General features: G+C 35.4%; 5 protein-coding genes across 5 annotated transcripts; 2 read left to right on the forward strand and 3 right to left on the reverse strand.

Annotated features, from left to right (window-relative positions):
* Positions 1-2,151: 2,151 nt before the first annotated feature.
* On the forward strand, positions 2,152-3,713 carry LOC132546805 (uncharacterized). The gene is made up of 2 exons (XM_060210520.1): positions 2,152-2,371; positions 2,647-3,713. The coding sequence occupies exons 1-2, from the start codon at positions 2,152-2,154 to the stop codon at positions 3,711-3,713; spliced, it is 1,287 nt and encodes a 428-aa protein (XP_060066503.1).
* Positions 3,714-4,196: 483 nt separating this feature from the next.
* On the forward strand, positions 4,197-5,478 carry LOC132546856 (complement C1q tumor necrosis factor-related protein 3-like). Its single transcript, XM_060210583.1, has 2 exons — positions 4,197-4,470; positions 5,045-5,478. The coding sequence occupies exons 1-2, from the start codon at positions 4,197-4,199 to the stop codon at positions 5,476-5,478; spliced, it is 708 nt and encodes a 235-aa protein (XP_060066566.1).
* Positions 5,479-7,952: 2,474 nt separating this feature from the next.
* Positions 7,953-9,519, reverse strand: LOC132546855 (cerebellin-1-like). The gene is made up of 2 exons (XM_060210582.1): positions 9,285-9,519; positions 7,953-8,368 (listed from the first exon to the last, which is right to left on the reverse strand). The coding sequence occupies exons 1-2, from the start codon at positions 9,517-9,519 to the stop codon at positions 7,953-7,955; spliced, it is 651 nt and encodes a 216-aa protein (XP_060066565.1).
* Positions 9,520-12,519: 3,000 nt separating this feature from the next.
* On the reverse strand, positions 12,520-13,815 carry LOC132546806 (allatostatin-A receptor-like). The gene has a single exon (XM_060210522.1). The coding sequence runs from the start codon at positions 13,813-13,815 to the stop codon at positions 12,520-12,522; it is 1,296 nt and encodes a 431-aa protein (XP_060066505.1).
* A 5,168-nt stretch (positions 13,816-18,983) lies between these two features.
* Positions 18,984-19,766, reverse strand: LOC132546783 (forkhead box protein I3-like). Its single transcript, XM_060210497.1, has one exon. The coding sequence runs from the start codon at positions 19,764-19,766 to the stop codon at positions 18,984-18,986; it is 783 nt and encodes a 260-aa protein (XP_060066480.1).
* Positions 19,767-23,317: the final 3,551 nt, after the last annotated feature.

The following is a 23,317-nucleotide window of genomic DNA, read 5'->3' on the forward strand; positions in this document are numbered from 1 at the left end:
GTGGTACTGGATTAACAGATTGTATTTCTAGTGGTACTGTATTAACAGTTTGTTTTTCTAGTGGTACTGGATCAATAGTTTGTTTTTCTAGTGGTACTGGATTAACATTTGTATTTCTAGTGGTATTGGATTTACATTAATGTACATAAAGCGGTATTAACAGTAACAGACTTTTATATGGATTTAAATAACAGTAACGTATCAACGTGTCAGTTAATTAACGTTTTGCCATTTTTTACCTCTAAATGAATTATAGGACGTCACGCAAATAAGCCATTTCTGTTTTACACAGAAAAAAAAATCATTAAACATCCTTATTTTATGTAGATTAACACAAAAAATATCTCGAGTAGCATTTCATATTCTCAAGACTCAATCTATATTTTCCAGTAGGATCCAAACAAATTATACAATGACGTAATCACCAAAGTGGGTAAAGCATTTGTCAAGTTCGCAGTGATATTCTAGGCTCTCACGAGAGGAATTTACGTATTCATAGCAACCATGTGAACCCGCGAATACTCCCATAGGGGCCGCCAGATGTTTTATAACTGACGTACACTAATGAAAAGCTGGCACTCCCAACAAAACAATATTGGTTGGCGTCAGTGTTCTTAAGACGTTGTTAAGAGATCAGGTATGGTTATAAAACCGCGGCTTCGGATCCGTTTACATAAATGGACGTATTTTCTGGTCATTTCATAATTTGATTTTAAAAGTTGGTATTAACATATTTCAATGAATTTATTTCAATATTCAGTAATTTATTTCTTTAATTTGTTTTTGTTTTCATACAAGGCTGAACTAATCACAGTGCTCATCAAAACAAGTCACAATGACCTTGCAAAGTCTTTCAATTTCACTCTCATATATATTGATGACGCATTGTCTTTATATAACAAGAAATTTATTGATCATGTCGATCGTATATACTCACCAGGGTTGGAAACCAAAGACACAACATCAGTCGTTTATCTCGATCTTTTCGCACAACCAAACCAGCATGGGCAGCTTTCCACTGGGATGTGTGATAAGCGGGATAATTGAAATTTCCCTATTGTGAATTTTACATTTCTTCATGGCAACACCCCTGGATCTCCAACCTGGTGTTGACATATCGCAGTTGATCCGATATTCAACGACCTGTCCCCATTATCACGATCTTTATGCAAGAAGTAATCAACTGTCGGTTGATCAAAATTACTGAGAAGTTTAACGGTCGTTATAGTGATCTCAATATAAAATATTTTATTTCTTTGTGTGATATGAAGTAGGACGTGTTTCAAGCCTGTTGGTTTGCCTGTTGGTAACCTTCTATCCTTTGAGAACATGACATAACTTACTTGGATTGACTAAGTTACTCGGCGGGTGTCTTCGATGAAGCAGAGGACACTGACTCTTCTGGAACAACTTGTTTTACACACCAATGAAAAGCATCTGTCAATACGAATTTAGAATTATATACAGTAGATCCAATATTAACTAAATTACAGCATACCGCTGATCAATCCTTCTAGAACTTGTCAGTATTACTGAAGATCAAACGGAGGCCATCCAGGAAAACCAAAACTCATCGAAATGTCATATTCTTTATAGATCATTAAGACATCCACTTTTCCTGATACAATTACAAATTCAGCTATTCTTATTTTAATCAGGGAAATCATACACCTCCCTATCAATATGTAATCGTATTTTTCAACCAATTTTGATGATTTTATAAGTCGCTTTGGCCACATGGTGTTTTGAATTCTAAATTTGTATTGTTTTGATGATAGTTACTATTTACTTTTGTGTCTCTTGTACAAATCTTAAACACAATGCTTGATTTACAACTTATATGCATAAAAGACTACTTTGAGTTACCCGATTATTTGGATTGATTTATATAAACATCGGCGACATACCATAAGCCAGTGTCATTACTTGAGTTCTGTATTTCTATTAATATGTTTACTTCCTGTGGTGTAACCATATATAAATCCATTTATACCCCTTGTATTGTTTTTGTTATTGGAAATTATTAAATGTCAAGAAAATCGTCAAATGAGTATGTATGTGACGTGTACACAATTTTGGCTGATAAGGTCGCTCTTGACGTGACATTTGTCACCTGCTTGGACACATATTATGATATTGACAACTTAAAGTATGGAACCGTTTAAAATAACAGCATGGTGCTTTGTAGTAATATCATTTTGTGGTCATAATGTGTTCGCAAATCACAATGATCCTATAGCTACTTTAGAATATCTGGAATACTGTTTTGATTCTATGGAGAGGGACCTTCTGGAGATTGGGGAGTACATAGAGGTCATTTCCCATGCATACACGGAAGTATTTCACAGTAAAATGAAAGGTCAACGTGAAGGTAGATAATATTCTAGCACTTTTGCAAAATGTGTCAAATCTTTTGTAATTTTATTGCTATATGTACTTATAGGTTTCAAAACAAATTAATGTTGTTCATCAGTTAGCTTATACAACGAAAATGTCTTTACGAAGACATAATTGAGTTTGACATTATCGAAAAATACATATTATTATTAATAACCTATAAAGTCATCGTGCTTTTATTTATTTTAGAGATTTCTACAAACTCGTTGTTTTGTGTTTTACAATAAATAAATATCCATTGATTTACAGATAAAAGAAACAAAATTCTAACGAATGAAGACTATTCACAAACAAAAGAGCGTAATGGACGTGTGCCCGCCAATGTCAACGTTTCAATATTGTTTTCTCCAACAATGCGAACCCCGACAACTACAGCAACACCGACCAATCCTCTGACAACGATATCATCAACACCGACAACTACACAAATAACAAATACAAAGACAACAATAACTACAACACCAACAACGACAACTACAATACTATCAACTGCAACAACACCGACTACATCTACAACAAGACCAATTACAGATACAACAACACCAACTACAACTACAACACCAACTACAACAACAACACCAAGTACAACAACAACTACAACAACACAAACTACAACGCCAACTACAACAACACCAACTACAACAACAACTACAACAACAACACCAACTACAACAACACCAACTACAACAACTTCAACAAAAACAACTACAACACCAACTACAACAACAACACCAACTACAACTACAACACCACCTACAACAACACCAACTACCTCAACAACCCCAACTACAACAACAACACCAACAACAACAACACCAACTACCACAACAACACCGACTACAACAACAACACCAACAACAACTACAACACCAACTACTACCACATTACCCACTACCACTGAACGCATCATCCCACCGGTTGTGTTCCAAGCGTCGCTTACAAATGTATATCCTATAATGAGTTCCAAACAGGTTATAGTGTTCGACCGGGTGATCACCAATGTCGGTCACGCATACGACAGTAATTTTGGACTGTTCAAGGTACCGTACAATGGTGTATACGAATTCATAGTGACTGTGGCTGCAGCTAAAAACCACTTTGTAGATGTGATGTTGGTGCAGAATGCTGCCATCCTTTGTAAGGCTCATGCAGCATTATCTGATCAGGGTATTGGCATTTGTGTGGCAATTGTGCATGCTACAAAAGATGATGATATATTTGTTCGTCACTTCAATGGGAAAGGGTCACATTTGACTGGACAGAATGGCTATTCGCCCTTTTCAGGACATTTGATCAGTGCAGATGTTATCAACTAATATCCAATAAAATATTTTATTCACTCATCAAACTTGTGTTCAATTATTATACTCTGAATTCGTGTCATATCGTCTATCGGCACAGTCATCATATAATCAAATATCACATATCATGATTACATGATGACTTCATAGCTATATTGCTTCAAAATTAATCTTCTTGCCATAAGGAATTTATTCTGTTTAGAAAAAACGTACCAGTTTCGTCACTGAAAACGTAATGAATTTGAAAAAGCATATTTTTAATCTACAGGTTTGTTTAGTCACAACGATGAATGACGGTGATCTATCACATGATGTAAGTGACATAGAATGGAAACATTTGTTATCGACTCGCCATAATTATGTTAGAAGGGAAAGTTTAGCACTTGCCGGCACTTGCTGTGGTCTTATCTCTGAAAGATAGTGACACCGACGAGGTCACAAAGATTCCTTACATGAACATTTAGCCTTACAATTTCAATTCTGCTTTATGATTTCAAAATGGTGGTCGTAAAAGTTTTGTTGGTAATCACTCTGTATATGCTAAGTGCATGTAACTGTTCCTTTTTAAACAGTGAATTAGCGGAGAGGTTAGATAAACTCGAGGCTCTGTATGAAAGATATGAGAATCTGATTAGTAAGAACAGTAATGAGCTACAAGGACTGCTCGAAAAAGCAAGGGCGAAAGCGCAGCCAATGAAAACTGAAGATGAAAACCAGGATGAACAGGAAGTCAACACTGACGTGCAGCCGGCAAACAATGTCAACAAAAGACGTGAGATCAATTAATTCATTTTTTTTATTTTTATTTTTATTTCTTATTTATTTTTTTCTCTTATATTTGAGTTACAGTTTTGTTGTCTTAAACGACTTTAAGTAAAAGAGAGAAAAAAGTGAAAATGAATCTAGTAACTGATCGGTCCACGTAATAATTTTCTCGTGAACCGTTAAACAGCGATTCTTTTACTTATATGATATCAGACATTGACAGATATTGTGTTTTTAAGTTCAAACTAAACTTTCTGACATAGTCAGATAAAATGAGAATGGTTATTAGGGCCTTTAGTAGAAATACATATTTTGAACAGATACATGTATACAAAAATATGCAACTTTTCGATAATAATGGCCTCAATGTCAAGAGACTTTATAATCAAGTCAGAAACTACATACCCTATTGTTTTCTGTTGGTTTTCCTCTAGTTGACAACCCATGTATCTAAGCAATGCACTCAGTTATAATATCAACTTTGCTGTATATTTTGCGTTTCATACCTTAAACAATATTTTTTACAGCATTGAGCGAGTGGATATATTTTTACCTACACGCTTTTTCATTATCTTATATAGAGATACTGACCACCGCCTCCCCGTTGTCCCATCCATCCACCCCATTGGTGTTCCATGCAACCCTAACTAACTCATACAGCATCATGAGCCCTAAACAGACCATCGTGTACAACACTGTCATCACCAACGTCGGTAATGCGTATGATTCTAACTTTGGTGTGTTTAAGGCGCCCTTTTCTGGACTCTATGAGTTCATAGCAACCATTTCTGCTTACACTAATTATTATGTCGACGTTGAAATGGTTCTCAACAACCGGATGTTATGCCGTGCGCATGCCGGAGCTCCCAACATGGATATCGGCATGTGTGTTTCCATGGTTCATCTCAATACCGGAGATGACGTATTTGTACGTCATTACAACGGAAGAGGAACGTATATCTACGGAGGGTACAGATACCCTTCATTTTCTGGGCATTTAATAGTGAAAGATTAATTGTATTTCGCAAAACAATAAATGAATTAACAGCTAAAAGCATAGTGATGTCATTGTCTTTTTAATTTTCTTTTCAATGTTTGGCATCATGCTGACTTGAGTGTCTTTCAAACATCAGACTCTGAATATTTCTGGTATTCCTTTGAAGTGGCAAGAAAATATATATTGTATACATAATGTATGTTGTTTCGATGACTACGACATTACATTTCATCTTCATCACAAACGAAGATATGTGCTGATGATTGAAGGTATGGCCAAATCGACATAATTTAATGTTGATACAGAAACGCCATATTCTGGCTAATTCCATTGTCTAGAACAGAGTGAATAGCATTCCGTATACAAAACAACTAGTTAGAAAACAGTTTGGTTAATTTCTAATGGGTTAGCTGTGTTAACTTACTAATTGTACTCTTTATGAACGCTGTATGCTCTGCTCTAGATTATGGAATTCAGACAGTCTCAGTATCACAGCGTGACTAGGTATTTAGATACGTCACTCTACACTTACATTCACAAACCATGTGGGAAAAGGTATCAACATAACAACTGCAATATATGGCGAATGAAACGTGTACACTTCAAATCATAAACGGATTTTCAGATGCAGGCTCTTTTTCTTTTAATATTAATATTGACAACGAAGCTTACGTGATTCAGTTTTCATAGCATTTTAGATCTAGAGTGATCGATCGTGATAAAATTCAACCATAAGACCATTCAGGTCGACATTGAAATTGATGAATGTAGGTGACATTTTGTATTATCTCACACGAAAGTGTTGCTTTTGCTCTACAGACATCGTCTCCTTCAAGAATTTATGTATGATAGAATTCAGCACATTTTGGGATTTTGGATTTCTAGAACATCTACCTTAGAGTCATGGCTTTCAACAGTGATAATCTAGAGTCTATATGTGGATGACTTGACTGAAAATTCCAACACCGACACTTATAGAAACCTGCCTACGGCATGTCTGTCATACTATACCTACCTGTGTTAAATTTGGTACCAAAAATGTTCCACCGTCTGTGTAATTTTTCCGAATAGATATGAATTAGATTTTATAAATACGTATGTAACCTGTGGAAACTTTCTTTCAAATGTTTTATCTAGTTGGCTTTACTATCAACAATATACCAGATCTTTTCTTTATTAATTGTAAATAATTTTGAACTCTAACGCATCCACAGTGCTTTATTCCATGACTATATTTTCATATTAAGTCCCAAGCAACACTGACTAGTGTTAAAAACCGAAAATGAAAAGTGCGTGTATTTTCTTGTCTTTTGCACCATCCTTCAAGTCTGTTTTTATTTATTAATTTTTTTATTCAATTTCCAAGTGGGTTTTTTTTATCATTTATTCATTTTAAAAGTGGCACGGTTCAGAATATATACGTGCACTTGACATTCTTCTGAAATTTTATTGAAAATTATTATGTTGATTGAATTTCGGCTGTTAGTATATCTCCTCTGGTTTTGGACATTCATTTTGATCAACTTGGTTCCTCTTTGTCTCCTAGACATTAACAAGTTAGGCCTTAAGCATCACCGATTATGACCTAGAAGGACGAAACAGCTCTATGGTGCCGATTCCTAAACTTTATTTTGCAGAATGTATAGTTGAACAAGCTAAAACCATCGTTGGTTCCATGATTAAAATCAAAAAAGAAAAATTTTACAAGGATATTTCTCGCAAACACAGAACAAACATATGTGTTCCAGGAGGCATTATCAGTGGCACCAGTCATGAATGACTGTGGTTAGCGGAAAAGAGGACATATTTCCGCTCGTCTTCTTTTGCTTTAATCAAGAATTTGATATTAAAAGTAGTAAACAAAGAATAAAGACTTTTCTAAGTCCTTCAGTTCCATCTTTTGTAAAGAAACGTTGTGATATTATTTCGACCACAACAAATATATCAGTTATATCACGGTTTATGTACCAGTGTGGAGCTTTGTGCGAGATATTATTACTTTTCACTATATCTATGGATTTGTTGTTACTACATTGTGCCTCGCTTCTTATTTCGAAAACATAACATTTCATATGATTGCCTGGCTTTGAATTACTCTTATATCTATATTTCATATTCATCCTCCTATCCATAAGTCGTCCTTGTTTACTTGATTTGGAGTCTGGATTTTTGCTTACACATAGATTTTTTTCTTTTGTACAAAATAATGACAAAAATAATCAGCTCATTTTTCATTCCTTTGATAAGTCATTATACACGATGAAATAGTGATGCACTTAAGATTTTTTTATTCCCATAAAAATATCTCTCATAATATAGTCTGAATATGGGAGAATTGGAACAATGTTTAAGACTATCGTATATGGGGGTTGTTTTTCCCTACCATGTAACTGGAGGTCATCAACACACAGAAGGGAAACAAAAAAAACAATCAGGTTCGCTCTTTATTCGACTGTAATAATACATATGAATTCCTATATTTTATTTTTTCATTAATTATTTATGAGGTGTCCAGAAAAAGATGAATATTTTCCACCAGCCAGTACCTGGTGGGTACGACGGTTATGTCTGACCCGAACGGATTCGTTTTCTTCTAAAGTAACAAACGCAACACAAAGTCCCATGGACGAATGAGATGTGCCCGCGCGAGAATTACAGATTGTATAGGGGTAGTGGGAGGATCGGACCATTTCTACGTCCGTGGAGTTTCCGTCGGTCGCCATCACGGTAGCCATAAGTTGATAGTTTCCCTGACGAGGAGCGGTGAATATTCCGGTAGAACTGTTGTAACCGTTCCCTATATTAGTGTGTACCACGTCAAAGGTAATGACTTCGTCAACCGAGCTAAATTCCCTCTGATTTTGCATCCTTGCGTGGAAGGCGATCTGGGCAGCTGCTGTATCACAAGCTGTGTTTTATAGAAATATGATTATGAGTGAATGATTTTGGAAAATAATATAAAACAGTAAATATTTTTACAACGTTAATAATGAATAGTTTCTTTAATTACACTGGGGCTAACTTGCTTCCACTTTCTACCTTACAATAGTGACAATAGCGAAACGCTGTTGTTGGTGCCTCGATATCTCCCATAAACTCGCGTTAATATTGAATCATCCTAAGAATCATGACCTGTAGTGTTTGATTGCGATGTTATGATATTATCAGATATATGAAAATTGCGAAATTCCATTATGGGGCTAGTGATCTTTCCCATCTTGATTTTTAAATTTCTTTCTATCGGATCTTATTTTCCTTTGTCACCTCCTAGGCTCCAAATTTTAGGCCCTTATCATCACTGATGAGTCCTAGACGGACGAAATAACTGTATGATGCAGTTTCATTCGTTGTTTGGCTCTACTGTATATTACCCTAAATTTGTATGAAGAAGTACGTTTGACTGGTGTGTCTTTTGTACAATTTTAACATGCTCATGACACCTTCAAGTAGTGGCTCGGTGTAGTTGACTCTTTTTAAATCATTCAATACCGAGAATTTTATAGATTTAAAGCGCATTCTCCCATATTTTCTCATCTATTTCGATCAGTTTTAATTTTCCGAACTTGCCTTCTCGAATTTCACATTCGAACTCACAGCATCACTGACTAGCCATAAAATAGGGACCCTTACAATGAGAAGTATCGTACATTTGGTTGAACAAACCTTTGGGATACTAAAGACGTTGAGGTATATACGATATAATATTGTAGCTATAACATTATGATGGTTACATGTTACATTTATCCTAATCTTAGACATAATAATTGTAGGATTCGAATGTATCAATATTACAGAAATTTAAACACCGATATTTATGGCATTACCCAATTGTCTCTTTCTCATTGACTGATCCGAAGAATTATCCTCATCTTCGTGTAGAACGTCCCGGAAGATCTCAAGTAGATGTTTGGCCTTTTTTCTGTAAATATTGATCTCTGCCTCAAGTTTGGCACGTTCGTCTTCAAGGGCCTTCAATCTATCAGCTAGATCTGTGTTACTGTTCTCAGCAGCAACATAACACCCTAACATACACACCAACACTACACCGAAAGTTTTCATTGTGAAAAATGTTGAAGTTGTGATACGAACGAGATATAAAGAGGCTCTAACGCTATCGAAGTTGACGACGATCAAATACTCTTATCAAAACGAATACATCGGGTTAAAGATAACGTGTGTAGTGTCTTAACGTTAGTGTCAATCACACGGGTCATTTACAGGACTGTACAATCGACACGCACCTTTACAAGAATTAGGTGCAGTAGAGTCAAACAATAATAACGTCTCTTGAAAACAGGTACCTACATATAATTAATGCTTAACCTGCAATAGACTATATTTTCTCTCTATCTTTTTATTTATTGTTATTGTGATAATTGATAATTTTGATTATAAAGGAAGAATTACACAAAGTCATTTTAATAAGCCATATTGTTTACAAGTTTAGGTAATATATTATTATCCCAATATGATGAATCTATCCACATAAATTTAATTCCGCGGCGCCATCGGAGAACTTGTTATTACGACATGTGATAAAGAAAAAAAGAATTCATGATAAATCGCTTTAAGATTTGTTGCAAACCTAGTTATGGCATATATAGCACAATATGTCGACACAGTTATCGATCTTGTAACATGGAATCAATTAATTCTCGTCAAGATCGCGTTAAAAAACGAAAATAATGACATATCGAAACATTAATTTAAAAAAAATAGAAATCATTGAAACCAGTGCTAAGTATGAAAAATATGAGATATGTGGAGACCTTCGACAAAATACAAAGAAAACAAGAAAGCGTTCCGGGAGGGTGAGCGTCTTCTGATTATTGGTGAAATAATGCCACGTTCAAAATTAATGAGAACCAGGTCTATAACAACACAGCCACAATGGTTATCATTGAGTCTCTAGCAAATTAACTTCATACCACATAATCTATTAGAATATCCCCGATAAAATAATGTTTCATCAACATGTATCTCCGTCATCAACATCAATCGCGGAAAGCGTGATGCTGAGAACAAACGTTGAAATATTGAATCAACTGCAGATTGTATGCGAACATGTCAATTACAGTTTTTTAACAAACATTATTGACTGTATGTATCAAAATACCAACCCTCAACCAAATTTACTGCCATATCCTGGCAGTTAGTTTGCCTGTTTGCCCCGTTGTTGTAAACCTTGTGTCATTTGAGATCGTGACATTACGTACTTCAATTGGCCAAGATTTGTATGGCGGATCTCGTCGATGAAACAGAAGACGTTTACTCTTCCAGAACATTTGGTCTTATTATCTTTCTTCTTTTTCCAGGAGACTCAGTGCATTTCTATTGTTCACATTTTGCTTTAGTTTCAAGAGATTTGAGTTTGGGTTATGATTTAGTTGACACGTTGGTGTTTCAAATTTTCAGAATATATGAAATATCTACGTGATCTGATACATAACTGATGACATGTCCTTATCACATTTCAGGTCATTTGACTCCAGTTAAATTTATTTATTTATTTATTTATTTTTTTTTTTTTTTTGTTCAAATTCAATGAAAATATTATTTTGGCAAATGCACAATTTATTTAATCTTAGTCTACGTCATGTGTTTCTCATATACATGTTTTCTATCATATGTCATTGTTGGTGCTTGAGTTTCATGAAAAATATCAAACAATAATTTAAGAGGGCTGTTCCTGTATGAAAACACTACCAGCCTCTGACACTGCCGGACTGCCACGTCGGATTTTCGACCGTTTAGATCTGAGCTGAAATTTGCCATGGAGTAAGATAACTTAGTGTACCAAATGTGAAATCAACAAGTGAAATCAACATTATGATGATAAATCACTAAATGTTCTATTGATAACGATCGAAATGGAGGAAGTAGCATTTTCCTTTTATATTTCAATCCGATGTTTTACGGTAAGATTTTTTTCATCTGCGTATCGTTATTATTTCTCGGCAAAATGTCAACACCAAATTTCTGGCACTTAGCTTATGAGCTTTTGTAACAAGACGAAGAATAAGCCTGTGCAAAGTTTTCATGGTTTGACATTTACAAGTTTAAAGGTTAAACGAGAAAGAAATATCCACTAGGTAAATATTTACACAGAGGCCCTTGTAAAGTGCTAGAGAACAATGTATTCCATAAGGGTGAGGTATCTCATGCTTTATCGACAATTACTATGTCAATCATGGTTCATTTCATGTTCTCAAAATGAGAACCATTTATATAAAAATGAAACTAATTCTGAATTTAATCAGGGCGTACTATTGGACATGGACAATAGGGTTTCATCAATCTGCGTCTCTTAAGTCACAGTGCGTAAATTTATCTGCCATCTGCCGACGTCTATCACAGACAACGTGATATCAACTAGCGACATGCCAGTTGCAGTTTTACAACAAAGACAAGCTGTCAATATCATATAAACCACACAATTTATTTAGATAAATTTGCTAACATCAACCATATCAGCTAAAGTTTTCAGAAGTTAACACAATATGCAAAATACTATACAGTTTTCATTTGCTACGATAAATACTTAACATTACAAGTACATGTACAACTCTCAAATCAGAGTTAAGAAATACGGCATTCTATACTAATTCAGATCAGATTACTTGTTGAGTAAACAAGGACACATCACAGACCAAATGCGAATCATTTCAAAGACAATATCCATTGATTCCTAAATCAACACATACCAATACTAACCGCCCCTGATGTCAATAGATCATCCAATTTCAAAACATACAAAATATACGTAATATCACACATAGTTTCTGATATGGATGGACAGTTTTATGTCACGAAACCATATTCTTCATTGTTTCCTAATAAAAAAAAACAAAAAAACATAGACTGCATCATCTCTGAAAGAAGTCCAAATCGTACATCACATATATAAATCACTTACCCGTTCAGTAGAAGTTTACCAAATATATAACTCATTTGTAGAGCCTTCATACAGCAATGAAAAATTCACATTTACAACTGAAAATTTACAAACGTTAGTCGGAATGATATTATTTGATAATTAACACACGATACTGGATGTCCCTATTCCAACGTTAGTTGTTGAGATGATGCATGTAACGCTATTTCCTCTGGCGTTTGTGCCGGTCGGGGTTGGTCGACCGCTGGATTCATAAAGTTAGCAGGGTTAACGTGTACGGTAGACCCTGTCTCAGCATGGCAACATCTTGTACATCTCAACACGGACATACATCGACCTCGGAAACTCTTACTACATATTACGTACAAAAAGAAATTAATTGCATAGTTAAGCTGTTCCATCACTTGCGAAGCTTCCCTGAAAATGACAACTTCAGAATCCTTTGATTCGAAGATGTTTTCTCCCCGGAAAAAAGCTACCGCGTGAGCGATTGTAATGGGCCCAACGAGCAAAACATACGCTATGCTTACCCCCAGCAACATAATCGTTGTCTTGCCGGTTTCATTTCGTGTATGGGACGATTGGGCTAAAGCTTGTCGTGTCTTTTGTTGTTTGTATAGCTTCAGAATCGTCATTGGTGTGAGGATAAGAAGTAGAAATGTCGGAATTATGGAATAGATGGTTGTCCCGGCGAGCAGAAATCCTTCCGTCATCTTCTCATTGCCTGCAGTGGACAGATTCGGAATACAAACACCATTTTTCAAAATGGAAGAAAAAGTCCAAACTCCGTTTAATGTGTATATTGTTATATAAACACAACTAATAGCGATGTATGCATTTCTCTTTGTTGATATGACTTTAATCTTTAAAGGAAACCAAACTGCAAAGAATCGTTCAAAACTGATGAATACCACAAACCATGATGATGTCATTTTTGCAGACCGGAAAAAGCAAAAGAATGCCTTACAGCCCCAATCTGAGAGAGCACGAACATCTACACCAAGACGTGTCCGTACAAACGCCTTGTTAAATGGAAGGAGAAGGATTAGAGTTGTGTCTGATATTGACAAGGCCGTGAGGATGACGCTTACCGTCATATACCGGAAACTCTTACTGCGCATGACTATGATAGTCATCGTGTTGCCGCATATACCAAGAAGCAAGAACAATGGCACTACAACATAACCAACGTAGTCAATCAGCGACGGCAAAGTCGTCTCGTCCACGATTTGTGAGTGTTCCGTATCGTTTGAAAATACGCAATCAACGTTATTTACTGTATCAGTTTGGGTCGAGTTGACTTGTCCAGATGCGATCGAAACGTTGAATTGCTCCGTTACGGGATACGGCGTTGAAGAGCCAGCAGAGTTATCGTATAAAGTGGCGTTGTCAACTGTCTCTGTGTCACAAGATAAACAAACTAAAACCAGAATCACACACAATATGAGCGGAAAATGCATTGTTTCCAAAGAATTAAAGGAGACTGGATTTTTTGTGATATTTAGCTTTATCCTGTAGATTATATCCAATCACGACGTGCCTGTTGACACTGAATTTATTGATGTCAATCAGTCTTGTCTCTGTCAGTCAACCTGAATTCCTCTTCTACGCGCAACGTTACTTCATTAGACGGGATAATGTCTTATACTGATATCACTTAACATTAAAAGTCTAGAAATATATCATGGTATAATAAAGTCAAACTCAAAACGTTATTGCCATAGCAACTTGCCTTGCTTCATACACACTATGTTCATGACAATCACTAATAACACCTGGTATAATGACTGTTTTAAGGTACGGAGGATCCGGGTGCCTTGATGGACAGGTTATTAATTTCGTGGTCTGAAATTGATTACATTAAGGATAACTTTGATGATATCTTGTGAGGCCTTCATTAAATAAGACACAGGAAATTAACGCTATTATCTGCACGAAAAACAAAACGGTAGGTTCAATATCATTATTAAATACAGACTAATTAAGTTGGCAACGTCCTACATATCTTTGCTTTATTTTATTGCTTAGCCTGACACAAACAGAATATCTATAACTATACTGTGGAATGTTATTTCTGTAATGGTGACATAAAACAAAATATCAACTTGCTAAAGTTTTCTTTCCTTATCTATACCGTGTGCTGTGTTAACATTCGGATTGTTCCTATACGAAAACCATTTTAATAATATCATACTTACTTCAGAAGAAAACAGTTGAAACCAAAATAAAAACAAAAAGTTAAAATCTTCATATCGCTATTGAATATTGCAACTACAAAATATCTTACTCTCAGCACTATTTTTCTGATCATTAATAACTTATCGGTCAATGCTCAAAAATATTATCATTGTATTTAGAAAATAACATCTCACATTTCATGATTTTTTTAATCGTTATTTCTGTTTTCGAAATCACACGAAATACCGTTAAAACCGACAACAGGATTAAATTAAGAACGGTATGATTTTTAATTAAATTGAGCCTTATCACAAAGCCCTATAATTGTATAAAGGATGAGAAATGAGACATTGAACTGTACTAATATCGTTCTATCCACATCTAACACTTCTCGATTAATGATTATCTAAACACTCCGTTGTGCTTAACACTAATCATCCTTTTCACATTGACGCTTTATAAATATTCCAAGAGCCGATAGGACCATGCATGAGTGCTAATGTTACATGCAATATCAGTCGGGTATAGTTCTGACCAGAATTACAGGATCAAGTCGACCTTACGTATGCAATAGAGATATAACCATTCAGTGGGAGACAGGAGATTTTACCAGTAGATAAAATCAATGCATTGGTTGAACGGTGAGGTATAAATTGTGACGCAAAACGAATCCCCCAAAACGAGGCAATACATTCGCATAAACCAATCATACAAACGGTTCTTTACCATGAAAACCGTTGTGTTAATATCAAAGTATCTGATGTTGTTACACGTTATTGTTGTTAAGACGTATGGCTCTAATAACGTAATAACAGCCAACGAACAACAGAAATATAGAAATTTTGTGGTTGGGGGAAATCAGCTGATCTCTATGGTAGTTGTCTCCCTTGGAATGTGTTCATATCACTGTCTCTGGTCACGTGACTGTGTTTCGTTCTTCTTCAACAAGGAGAGAAGAGTTTGCAAGCTCCACTCAGTGTTGTTTCCAGCCTCCGCCTTCTGGGTTCCTGACAAGGCCTGGGTCTACTACCAAGTAAATGGAGGTAGGTAACACGTGCATGATATTTACATATCAGCTATTAACTTACTCCTGTGACTTGCATGGAAGCGTACTAATGTTTGAGAAAACTTTTGAATACCCTTCGGAAACCCACTTGGATGATGATCCCATTTCGTTTAGATGAAAGGCAAGCTTTAGGCACTGTGCTAACCGATCTCGTGTTGGAAAACAGTCAATAGGAAAGGAAATTTAAACGTTTATGAATATGTCAGAAAGCCTTACCTTCGTTTTTACGATTTTACGTTTTTATATAAGCAGTCTTCCTGACCCCGCGACTTTCTTTGTAGGTGTATGTGATCCTCTATCTGGATACATTCACCAGCGCCACCTGTCGTTATGTTACAAGCTTCATACTGGGACTAATATTAACTCGGTGTCAGAAGCAGCTCTTGTGTGTCAAAAGGAGGACGCTGAGTTAACTAGGGTAGACTCGGACAACAAACAGCGACATCTAGCTCAGTATCTGGGTAACTAATGAATATAATCAAAACGAAATAACGTGTATACTACAATTGTTACATAAGCTTTTATAAGGCAACTTTGCATTAATTACTAAGAATCGAGTCAAAATATTTTACTTATAATTTTAAATCATGATAAAGTTTTATGGTCATCAAATATTCTTTTTCTTTGTGTATTATAAAACTGAAATTTTTGATGCTCGTTAGTTTGCAGGTTTGTTCTGTTGCTATATACCTTGTTCTCATTTAAAAACCTGATACTACTTATTTGGATTGATCAAGTTAACATGGCAGGTGTCGTCGATAAGGCAGAAGACGCTTACCCTTCCGGAACATCTGGTCTTATTCTGCTTCTACTTTTTCAGGAGTTTCTGTGTAAATTTTTCTTTTGTTCATTTTCCTTCTATTTTTTCGGAACTTGAGTTCGGATTATGAGTACTTTGCCGTGTTGGTATTTTCTTGATGTTTTTAGTAATGGAGATACAACAATTCACACTGAACTATGTCGTAGAGTTATATATATATATATAGTGTAACCGATATCTCCCAGAAAGCATTAGTGCATATACATGTATATCACGGTAAAACGAGAACAATGATAAATCAACATATATTTTATGTAAACTTGCTTGAAACTAGTTAATAATCGGGTGTTAGTATATAGGTTACTTGACAGGAAAGCACCAACATGTCAACATAATCATATTTACAAATGTTTCTGAACGCTGTCGTCACTTCAAAGAAAAAAGTTCCGGAAAAATACTCTGTTACAGCCCCAATTAAGGCCAATTTATACTTACTTAGTATGTGCTCTTTTACTTTACTATTTTCAGACATGTTCCGGGAGGAAAAGACTTACATACAAGGAAGTGACGTCACACAGAAAGGAACATGGCGATTCAACGATGGAGAAAAGATGATATATTTCCACTGGAGCTCGAGATCTAACCAAAATGTGCATGACGTTCATGTGCTTAATTATTTGGTAATGTCAAGACAAGCACGTTTTGGATGGGAAAGAGTAAGCGGAAATGAAAGTTTTGCATTTATTTGCGAGAAACGTCCAATCTAACGTTGTGTTTTGTCTAACATTTGTGGTAGATTTAATATCTGCCGGTTTTTCGTTGTTTAAACTCAAAGACGTTTTTAAAGCGGTATTGGGACATTTCAAAGTGAATAAAAGTTGTATGGATTACGAAAATATTACGATAGATATATGAGTGTATCAGGGCGACGGTTGTATCTAATACACTTTTGATTTTCACTCCGGAAGTCGCAAGACATATACTTCATCCCAGTATATCCTACGTCAAGCAATTAAGGCATTCTAAAATCATTAAGTGGTGTAATTTTACGTAATGAAAAACATTTCCTAATCATTAATATTCATATGCCCTTTTCTTTGTTTATTTGGTCTGTACATATTAACCGGAAATGCTTATCAATTACCAAATAATATGCACAGTAAAATGCATTTATGATTAGACTAGATAGGATTGCAATCAGAATGTTTTAAGGAAATTACAAACATTCAATGTTCTTATCACAATTCAATTAAAATTGTATAGAAAACAAATAACATAGACATCCCTTATCATTGTTATACAAATAATGTCGAAATTTTTTTTTTTTTTTTTTCTGAAAAAAAAATGTATCATTCCCATTTATATTTAACTGATATCTCAAAATTGGTAAATTTGATCAATGTATTTTTAATATCAATTTTAAATCTAGTAAGTACATTAAAAATGGCAATGACAAATTGAAACAAAGTATCTTATTTATTTGATTGACAACATCAATTCATTAGTTTTAAACCGGTGACATACAGATTTAATTTCACTTGTACTTGAAGGGAGGTAACTCGTATTAAATATTCTCTTTTTTTTTTTTTTTTTTACATCACATTGAAATCCTTACAGTATATATTTACTGATTGGTTCATGTAACGATATCGTAAGCACCCAAAACAGTAAACACCATCTCTGTGGCGTGTTCGATTTGATCAATTAAGGCTACACAAGTGTTGATTGGTGATCGCACCTTGGAGAGACGCTATCATCGCATACTCTCACGCCAACAGATTTATATTGATTTTAAATTGCAACAGAAAACATTTCAAGTGTTCCAAACTTAACGTGGCTTGGCAATTAAGATCGTCCTACAGATTAAGTAAATTGAAGGCACTTAAGTTGAGACATAGCTATGCTTTACGGAAGGGAAACATTTATCTATAAAAATTCTTACACTACGTCAATTTCCTCATCCATTATCGAAATGTCATTTTGATTTTATAACTAGCCCGATTAAACATAATTAATTCTCTTACACGGTTGTCTAATATTAGAAACATGATGTGACTGGAGTTTGTCTGGCGGGGTGAGAAAAAAATCCCGTATTATGGACATCATTTTCCCCTACACTCGTGTTTTTCTCTCTTTTTCTCTCTCTCTTTCTTTGTAGAAATACGGTTTATATCTGAACACATTATCGTTAAGTTAAATATATAAGACTGAAGCAACATAAATATTCCCGTTTGAGAAATTCAATTTAACTAACGTCGTCATAACGTTTCAAACGAATGCAATAAAGTAAGGGAAATAACTCGAATAGTCATACACCTTATAACTTAATTCCCGTAGTTAGCAATAATATCAATATACAGTCATTAAATGGCCGTAGCGTTATTTTTCATATTTAATATTATTTCCAAATATAACACAAGCAACAATATATAACAAAATGAGTGTTTATTAAATAGCTATCAAATGGTTACATTAGTAAATATCTCCTTCAAAAACTTCAGCCTTTGATCTTCATAATAAATTAAGTGACTTAATGTTGAAATCCATATATGTGAAACAAAGATAAAATCGCAAATTTTGTGTCAAATGTGTCCAATTTAAGTCATGCTGTAAACTTTGCAACTTCAAAATTTTGGTTGAAATCCGTCCACATTTACTTTCACTTTAACACTTACGGAAGTGGTATCCGTTACAGCATTGCCGGAGGTGATCGCTCTGTTTCCGGTAAATGTTTGAAGATTGGGAAGGATGTCTTTATCTGGCCAAAGAAATCTATTGGTGTAATGTACATTTTTGACATGTCCTCCCTTATTAAGAATAGGTTCTGTTCCAAACATAGATGTCAGAAATCCAGTGCTCACGGAAGTGCTACTCATGGGCACGTAACCGGAGTACATCTGTGTAGGTGAAGGTTGTGGTATAAGCGTGGGATCACTTGATAAATAACACGGTTCACACAACGTTTTCAACTCGTTATCACATTTCCGGACGCGCTGCCTTGCCTGACGTCGCCGGAAGTCCCCATTTCCAAAGTCCTCCATGTTTGCCGGATGGATGGACCAATAACTGCCCTTTCCACTCTCACTTCGACCTGACTTGATAAAGCACTCGTTCAAGGAAAGATTGTGACGGATACTATTTCTCCAACTTTTGTCCTCCATTTTGTAGTATGGATAATTCTCTGAAATCCATTCATATATTTCCGACAACAGCATTTGTTTTGAAGGTACACTTTGTATTGCCATCGATATCATAGCTATATAGGACAGATTAGGTTTTCTATGAGAAACCAGTTCCTCCACTGATTCATCACAATCTACCTGTGTTTTATATTTTGCAATTTTGCTACGTAATTTTGTTTCGAACTCGTTGTCACGAGTTTTATCTAAAGCTTTGCCATGGTTCATGATTTTGCTCCTTAAGCTACCACATCCGCTACCTTAACCACCAAGTGATATTTTGAGCAGTCGAAGGTAAGTCCATTGTATTACATTTATTCGTCCACATGTGTACCGCACATTCTACAAACTGTTGTCATCGGACCGAAAACTCCGGTGTAATATTACAACGATTTTAGGTGTTATTGGGTTGTTATTAAATGTCCATGAAAGCGACATAATACAGTTTTTATAACTGCCATCTTAATCTAATAATGATATCAATTAAACAATTAATGTTGAACTTTTCACTCGGGGAAACTGACAATAACCAATAATGACTATGACTGTTTGTTTGGCGTGTTATCAACATCTATAGGCCTTGGTCTGGAGTTACATCACATAGAGTACGGTACCCGTATCTTAGTGCAAACATCTCCACACAACTTCTTTTGTTCCCACCAGGGCAACAGGGCAAGCACTACTAAAAAAAATTAAGTAAAAACAAAAAATAATAAAAGGGGAAAATGTGAAAAAAATTCCGTCTTGAAAAACAGGACACCTTAAAGGTACATCATCCTTGTTTACGCGACGCTACGGCTATTTGCAAATATTTGAAATTATCATTTTTTAATCGTGATTATGATATTGTTCGATCTTGAACCTGGACTTATCTCTAACCAAATCCAAGTAAGTGTGAATCCGAACTTTTGAAGAAAATAACATCAATGTGCATGATAGAATTTATACAGAATACGGGATTAAGAAAAACCACACAAACAAACAAAACAACACAAAAACACAAATAAAGATAAATAACAACCGAATTCGGTCAGTCAAGCTCATGTAGCATTCATCAAGAATGCAGAATGTTTTCTTGGATTACAATGTTCGACACATTGCATAATGCGCATGCGTGATATTATTAAGCACGTAACCTTTACTGGTACATTCCGATCACTATGGACAAACACGTGGCTTGGATGAGATTCCGAGCGAATCAATGTGTACATAATGCATAATGATTACATTCAATCTTTTACATCACTGAACTGGATATCACATCATTATGGTAGTCCGGTGGGAGTTATACGTGTACATCCACACGTGCCAACTGCCCGGGCCCATTGATTCGACTATACAATATAGCATGTACACGTACATGTCGCCAAATGGTAAATATCCCAGTCAAAATGGTTTATGATATAGTACTAAATCATTTTTACACTTCATATGACCACATGGCTTTAACACGCAGATTTGTGTTATCGATCGGATCAAACCGACCAGATTATAGGTGAGAAACAAGACAACGTTCGAGAGACCATTTAGCCATGTGAGACGTTAGCTGTCATTTTGAGGAGGAACCTGATTAAAAAATTAATGTCATCATATAGATTTTAGAAAGCGCACTTTCTACGCGCCTGTCGTTCTGTTGAAAGAGCTAACACAAATTTAGGTCACGATATAGGTTCTAATCAGAGTAAAACATAATCAATTGATGATATTTCTATCCTGATGATCAGTGCTACCGAATCTACCTAATCTCGTGTAGAATGACATTGTTTATTGAAAAACTGTATACACTGGTCATCGGTGACTAGCAGAGGCGATATATGTGTATACCAAAATATATAGTTTTTTTTGTAAGTAGAATGACCAGGACAATGGAATAGGCCTCAAATCCGAGATCTTTTAACTAAAATCTAAAATATTACTACTATTATCTTTACCATTGATAAAATCGGAAATTTGCTGACTTTCAGGAAATAGATTTGCAAAATTTTGGCTCAATATCTTGTGAAACTTGAGTATACATTTTACGGATCATCTAAAGTTTTTTACTGCGGTCTAATACTGTTCTATATTTTGATATCCCAACTGAAATAAAATATAGCTATCACAATTTAAATGTATTTGGTGATCACATTAAGTATTATTTCATGACGTGATTGCTAGCAGACTCTTTATTTTGTTGTTTATGTTACCTTATACATGTCTCTATCCACATCTATTCATGTAGTTACCATTATACATCGTGGTCATTTTGCTGAACTGGAATTATGTGTGCCCTTTTTCTCGACGTTCGGTAGAACTGTTTTGCAGATCTGTTTAAGATCGTTTTGGGATTTCCTCTGTGAATTTGGGGTCATTTCACTTCTGAGTGCAGACTGAGTTAGAATTGAGTCTCTCATTGCTTAATAATGCAATTTACACAAACGTGAATTAGGTTATAGATGCAGATTGGGTTTAGCAGCGTTATCTCAATGTCATATATATTCATGTGATTACGGCCACATATAATCATCTAACGTAATTCTAATTAAAATTACAAGGTTTCAGTAAAATTCGAAATTTCCACGAGAGGTTAAAATTGTATATATTATATAAACTCTTCCTTTGGACATTTGTAATTTTTGACAGAAGGTTACCCTGGTGCTATAAACTATTCGACACACCTGACTTAAGCTCATAATTCAGGATAGACCTGTGGTTTTATCAGATTCTAACAATGTAAGTTGTGTTGGTGGAACATTATAGCTGTACCTACACAACTGTCGTAAAATTCATTACATGTACCGGGTATGGCTATTTTGTTATATTTTCTTTAATTTTGTGGTTTTGTGTCGACACATTGCTTATTTTTGTCTCGTTTTATTGACGCACGAACGTCCCTGCTTTTCGAAGTCTTTTTAATGTTTGGTCCCTTCATATCGACTCATCTACAAATGTAATTAACCATGCATGTTGTGTAAAATATTCCAACGTGTTGACGCTTTGCTGAACATTTTCCCAGTGTTGATGTTTTGCTGAACATTTCCCAGTGTTGACGCTTTGCTGAACATTTCCCAGTGTTGACGCTTTGCTGAACATTTCCCAGTGTTGACGCTTTGCTGAACATTTTCCCTGTGTTGATGTTTTGCTGAACATTTCCCTGTGTTGAAACTTAGCTGAACATTTCCCAGTGTTGACGCTTTGCTGAACATTTTTCCAGTGTTGAAACTTAGCTGAATATTTCCCTGTGTTGACGCTTTGCTGAACATTTTCCTGTGTTGAAACTTAGCTGAACATTTCCCTGTGTTGATGTTTTGCTGAACATTTCCCAGTGTTGACGCTTTGCTGAACATTTTTCCAGTGTTGAAACTTAGCTGAACATTTCCCTGTGTTGACGCTTTGCTGAACATTTTCCAGTGTTGAAACTTAGCTGAACATTTCCCTGTGTTGATGTTTTGCTGAACATTTCCCAGTGTTGACGCTTGGCTGAACATTTCCCTGTGTTGACGCTTTGCTGAACATTTCCCTGTGTTGACGCTTTGCTGAACATTTTCCCAGTTTTGATGTTTTGCTGAACATTTCCCTGTGTTGACGCTTTGCTGAACATTTCCCTGTGTTGACGCTTTGCTGAACATTTCCCTGTGTTGAAACTTAGCTGAACATTTCCCTGTGTTGAAACTTAGCTGAACATTTCCCAGTGTTGACGCTTTGCTGAACATTTCCCTGTGTTGAAACTTAGCTGAACATTTCTCAGTGTTGAAACTTAGCTGAACATTTCTCTGTGTTGACGCTTTGCTGAACATTTC

Source organism: Ylistrum balloti, unplaced genomic scaffold, assembly GCF_031769215.1.
Source record: "Ylistrum balloti isolate Yb309-2 unplaced genomic scaffold, AGI_CSIRO_Ybal_v1 Utg369916, whole genome shotgun sequence".
Taxonomy (NCBI): domain Eukaryota; kingdom Metazoa; phylum Mollusca; class Bivalvia; order Pectinida; family Pectinidae; genus Ylistrum; species Ylistrum balloti.

What these genes read in the sequence shown, in the direction of transcription:
- LOC132546856 (XM_060210583.1), top strand. Translation starts at nt 4,197, where the DNA reads ATGGTGGTCGTAAAAGTTTTGTTGGTAATCACTCTGTATATGCTAAGT. An exon ending in AAACAATGTCAACAAAAGAC is followed by an intron (nt 4,471 to 5,044) that starts GTGAGATCAATT and finishes TATCTTATATAG; the next exon opens with AGATACTGACCACCGCCTCC.
- LOC132546783 (XM_060210497.1), bottom strand. Translation starts at nt 19,766, where the DNA reads ATGAACCATGGCAAAGCTTTAGATAAAACTCGTGACAACGAGTTCGAA.
- LOC132546855 (XM_060210582.1), bottom strand. Translation starts at nt 9,519, where the DNA reads ATGAAAACTTTCGGTGTAGTGTTGGTGTGTATGTTAGGGTGTTATGTT. An exon ending in AATGAGAAAGAGACAATTGG is followed by an intron (nt 8,369 to 9,284) that starts GTAATGCCATAA and finishes TATAAAACACAG; the next exon opens with CTTGTGATACAGCAGCTGCC.
- LOC132546805 (XM_060210520.1), top strand. Translation starts at nt 2,152, where the DNA reads ATGGAACCGTTTAAAATAACAGCATGGTGCTTTGTAGTAATATCATTT. An exon ending in AATGAAAGGTCAACGTGAAG is followed by an intron (nt 2,372 to 2,646) that starts GTAGATAATATT and finishes ATTGATTTACAG; the next exon opens with ATAAAAGAAACAAAATTCTA.
- LOC132546806 (XM_060210522.1), bottom strand. Translation starts at nt 13,815, where the DNA reads ATGCATTTTCCGCTCATATTGTGTGTGATTCTGGTTTTAGTTTGTTTA.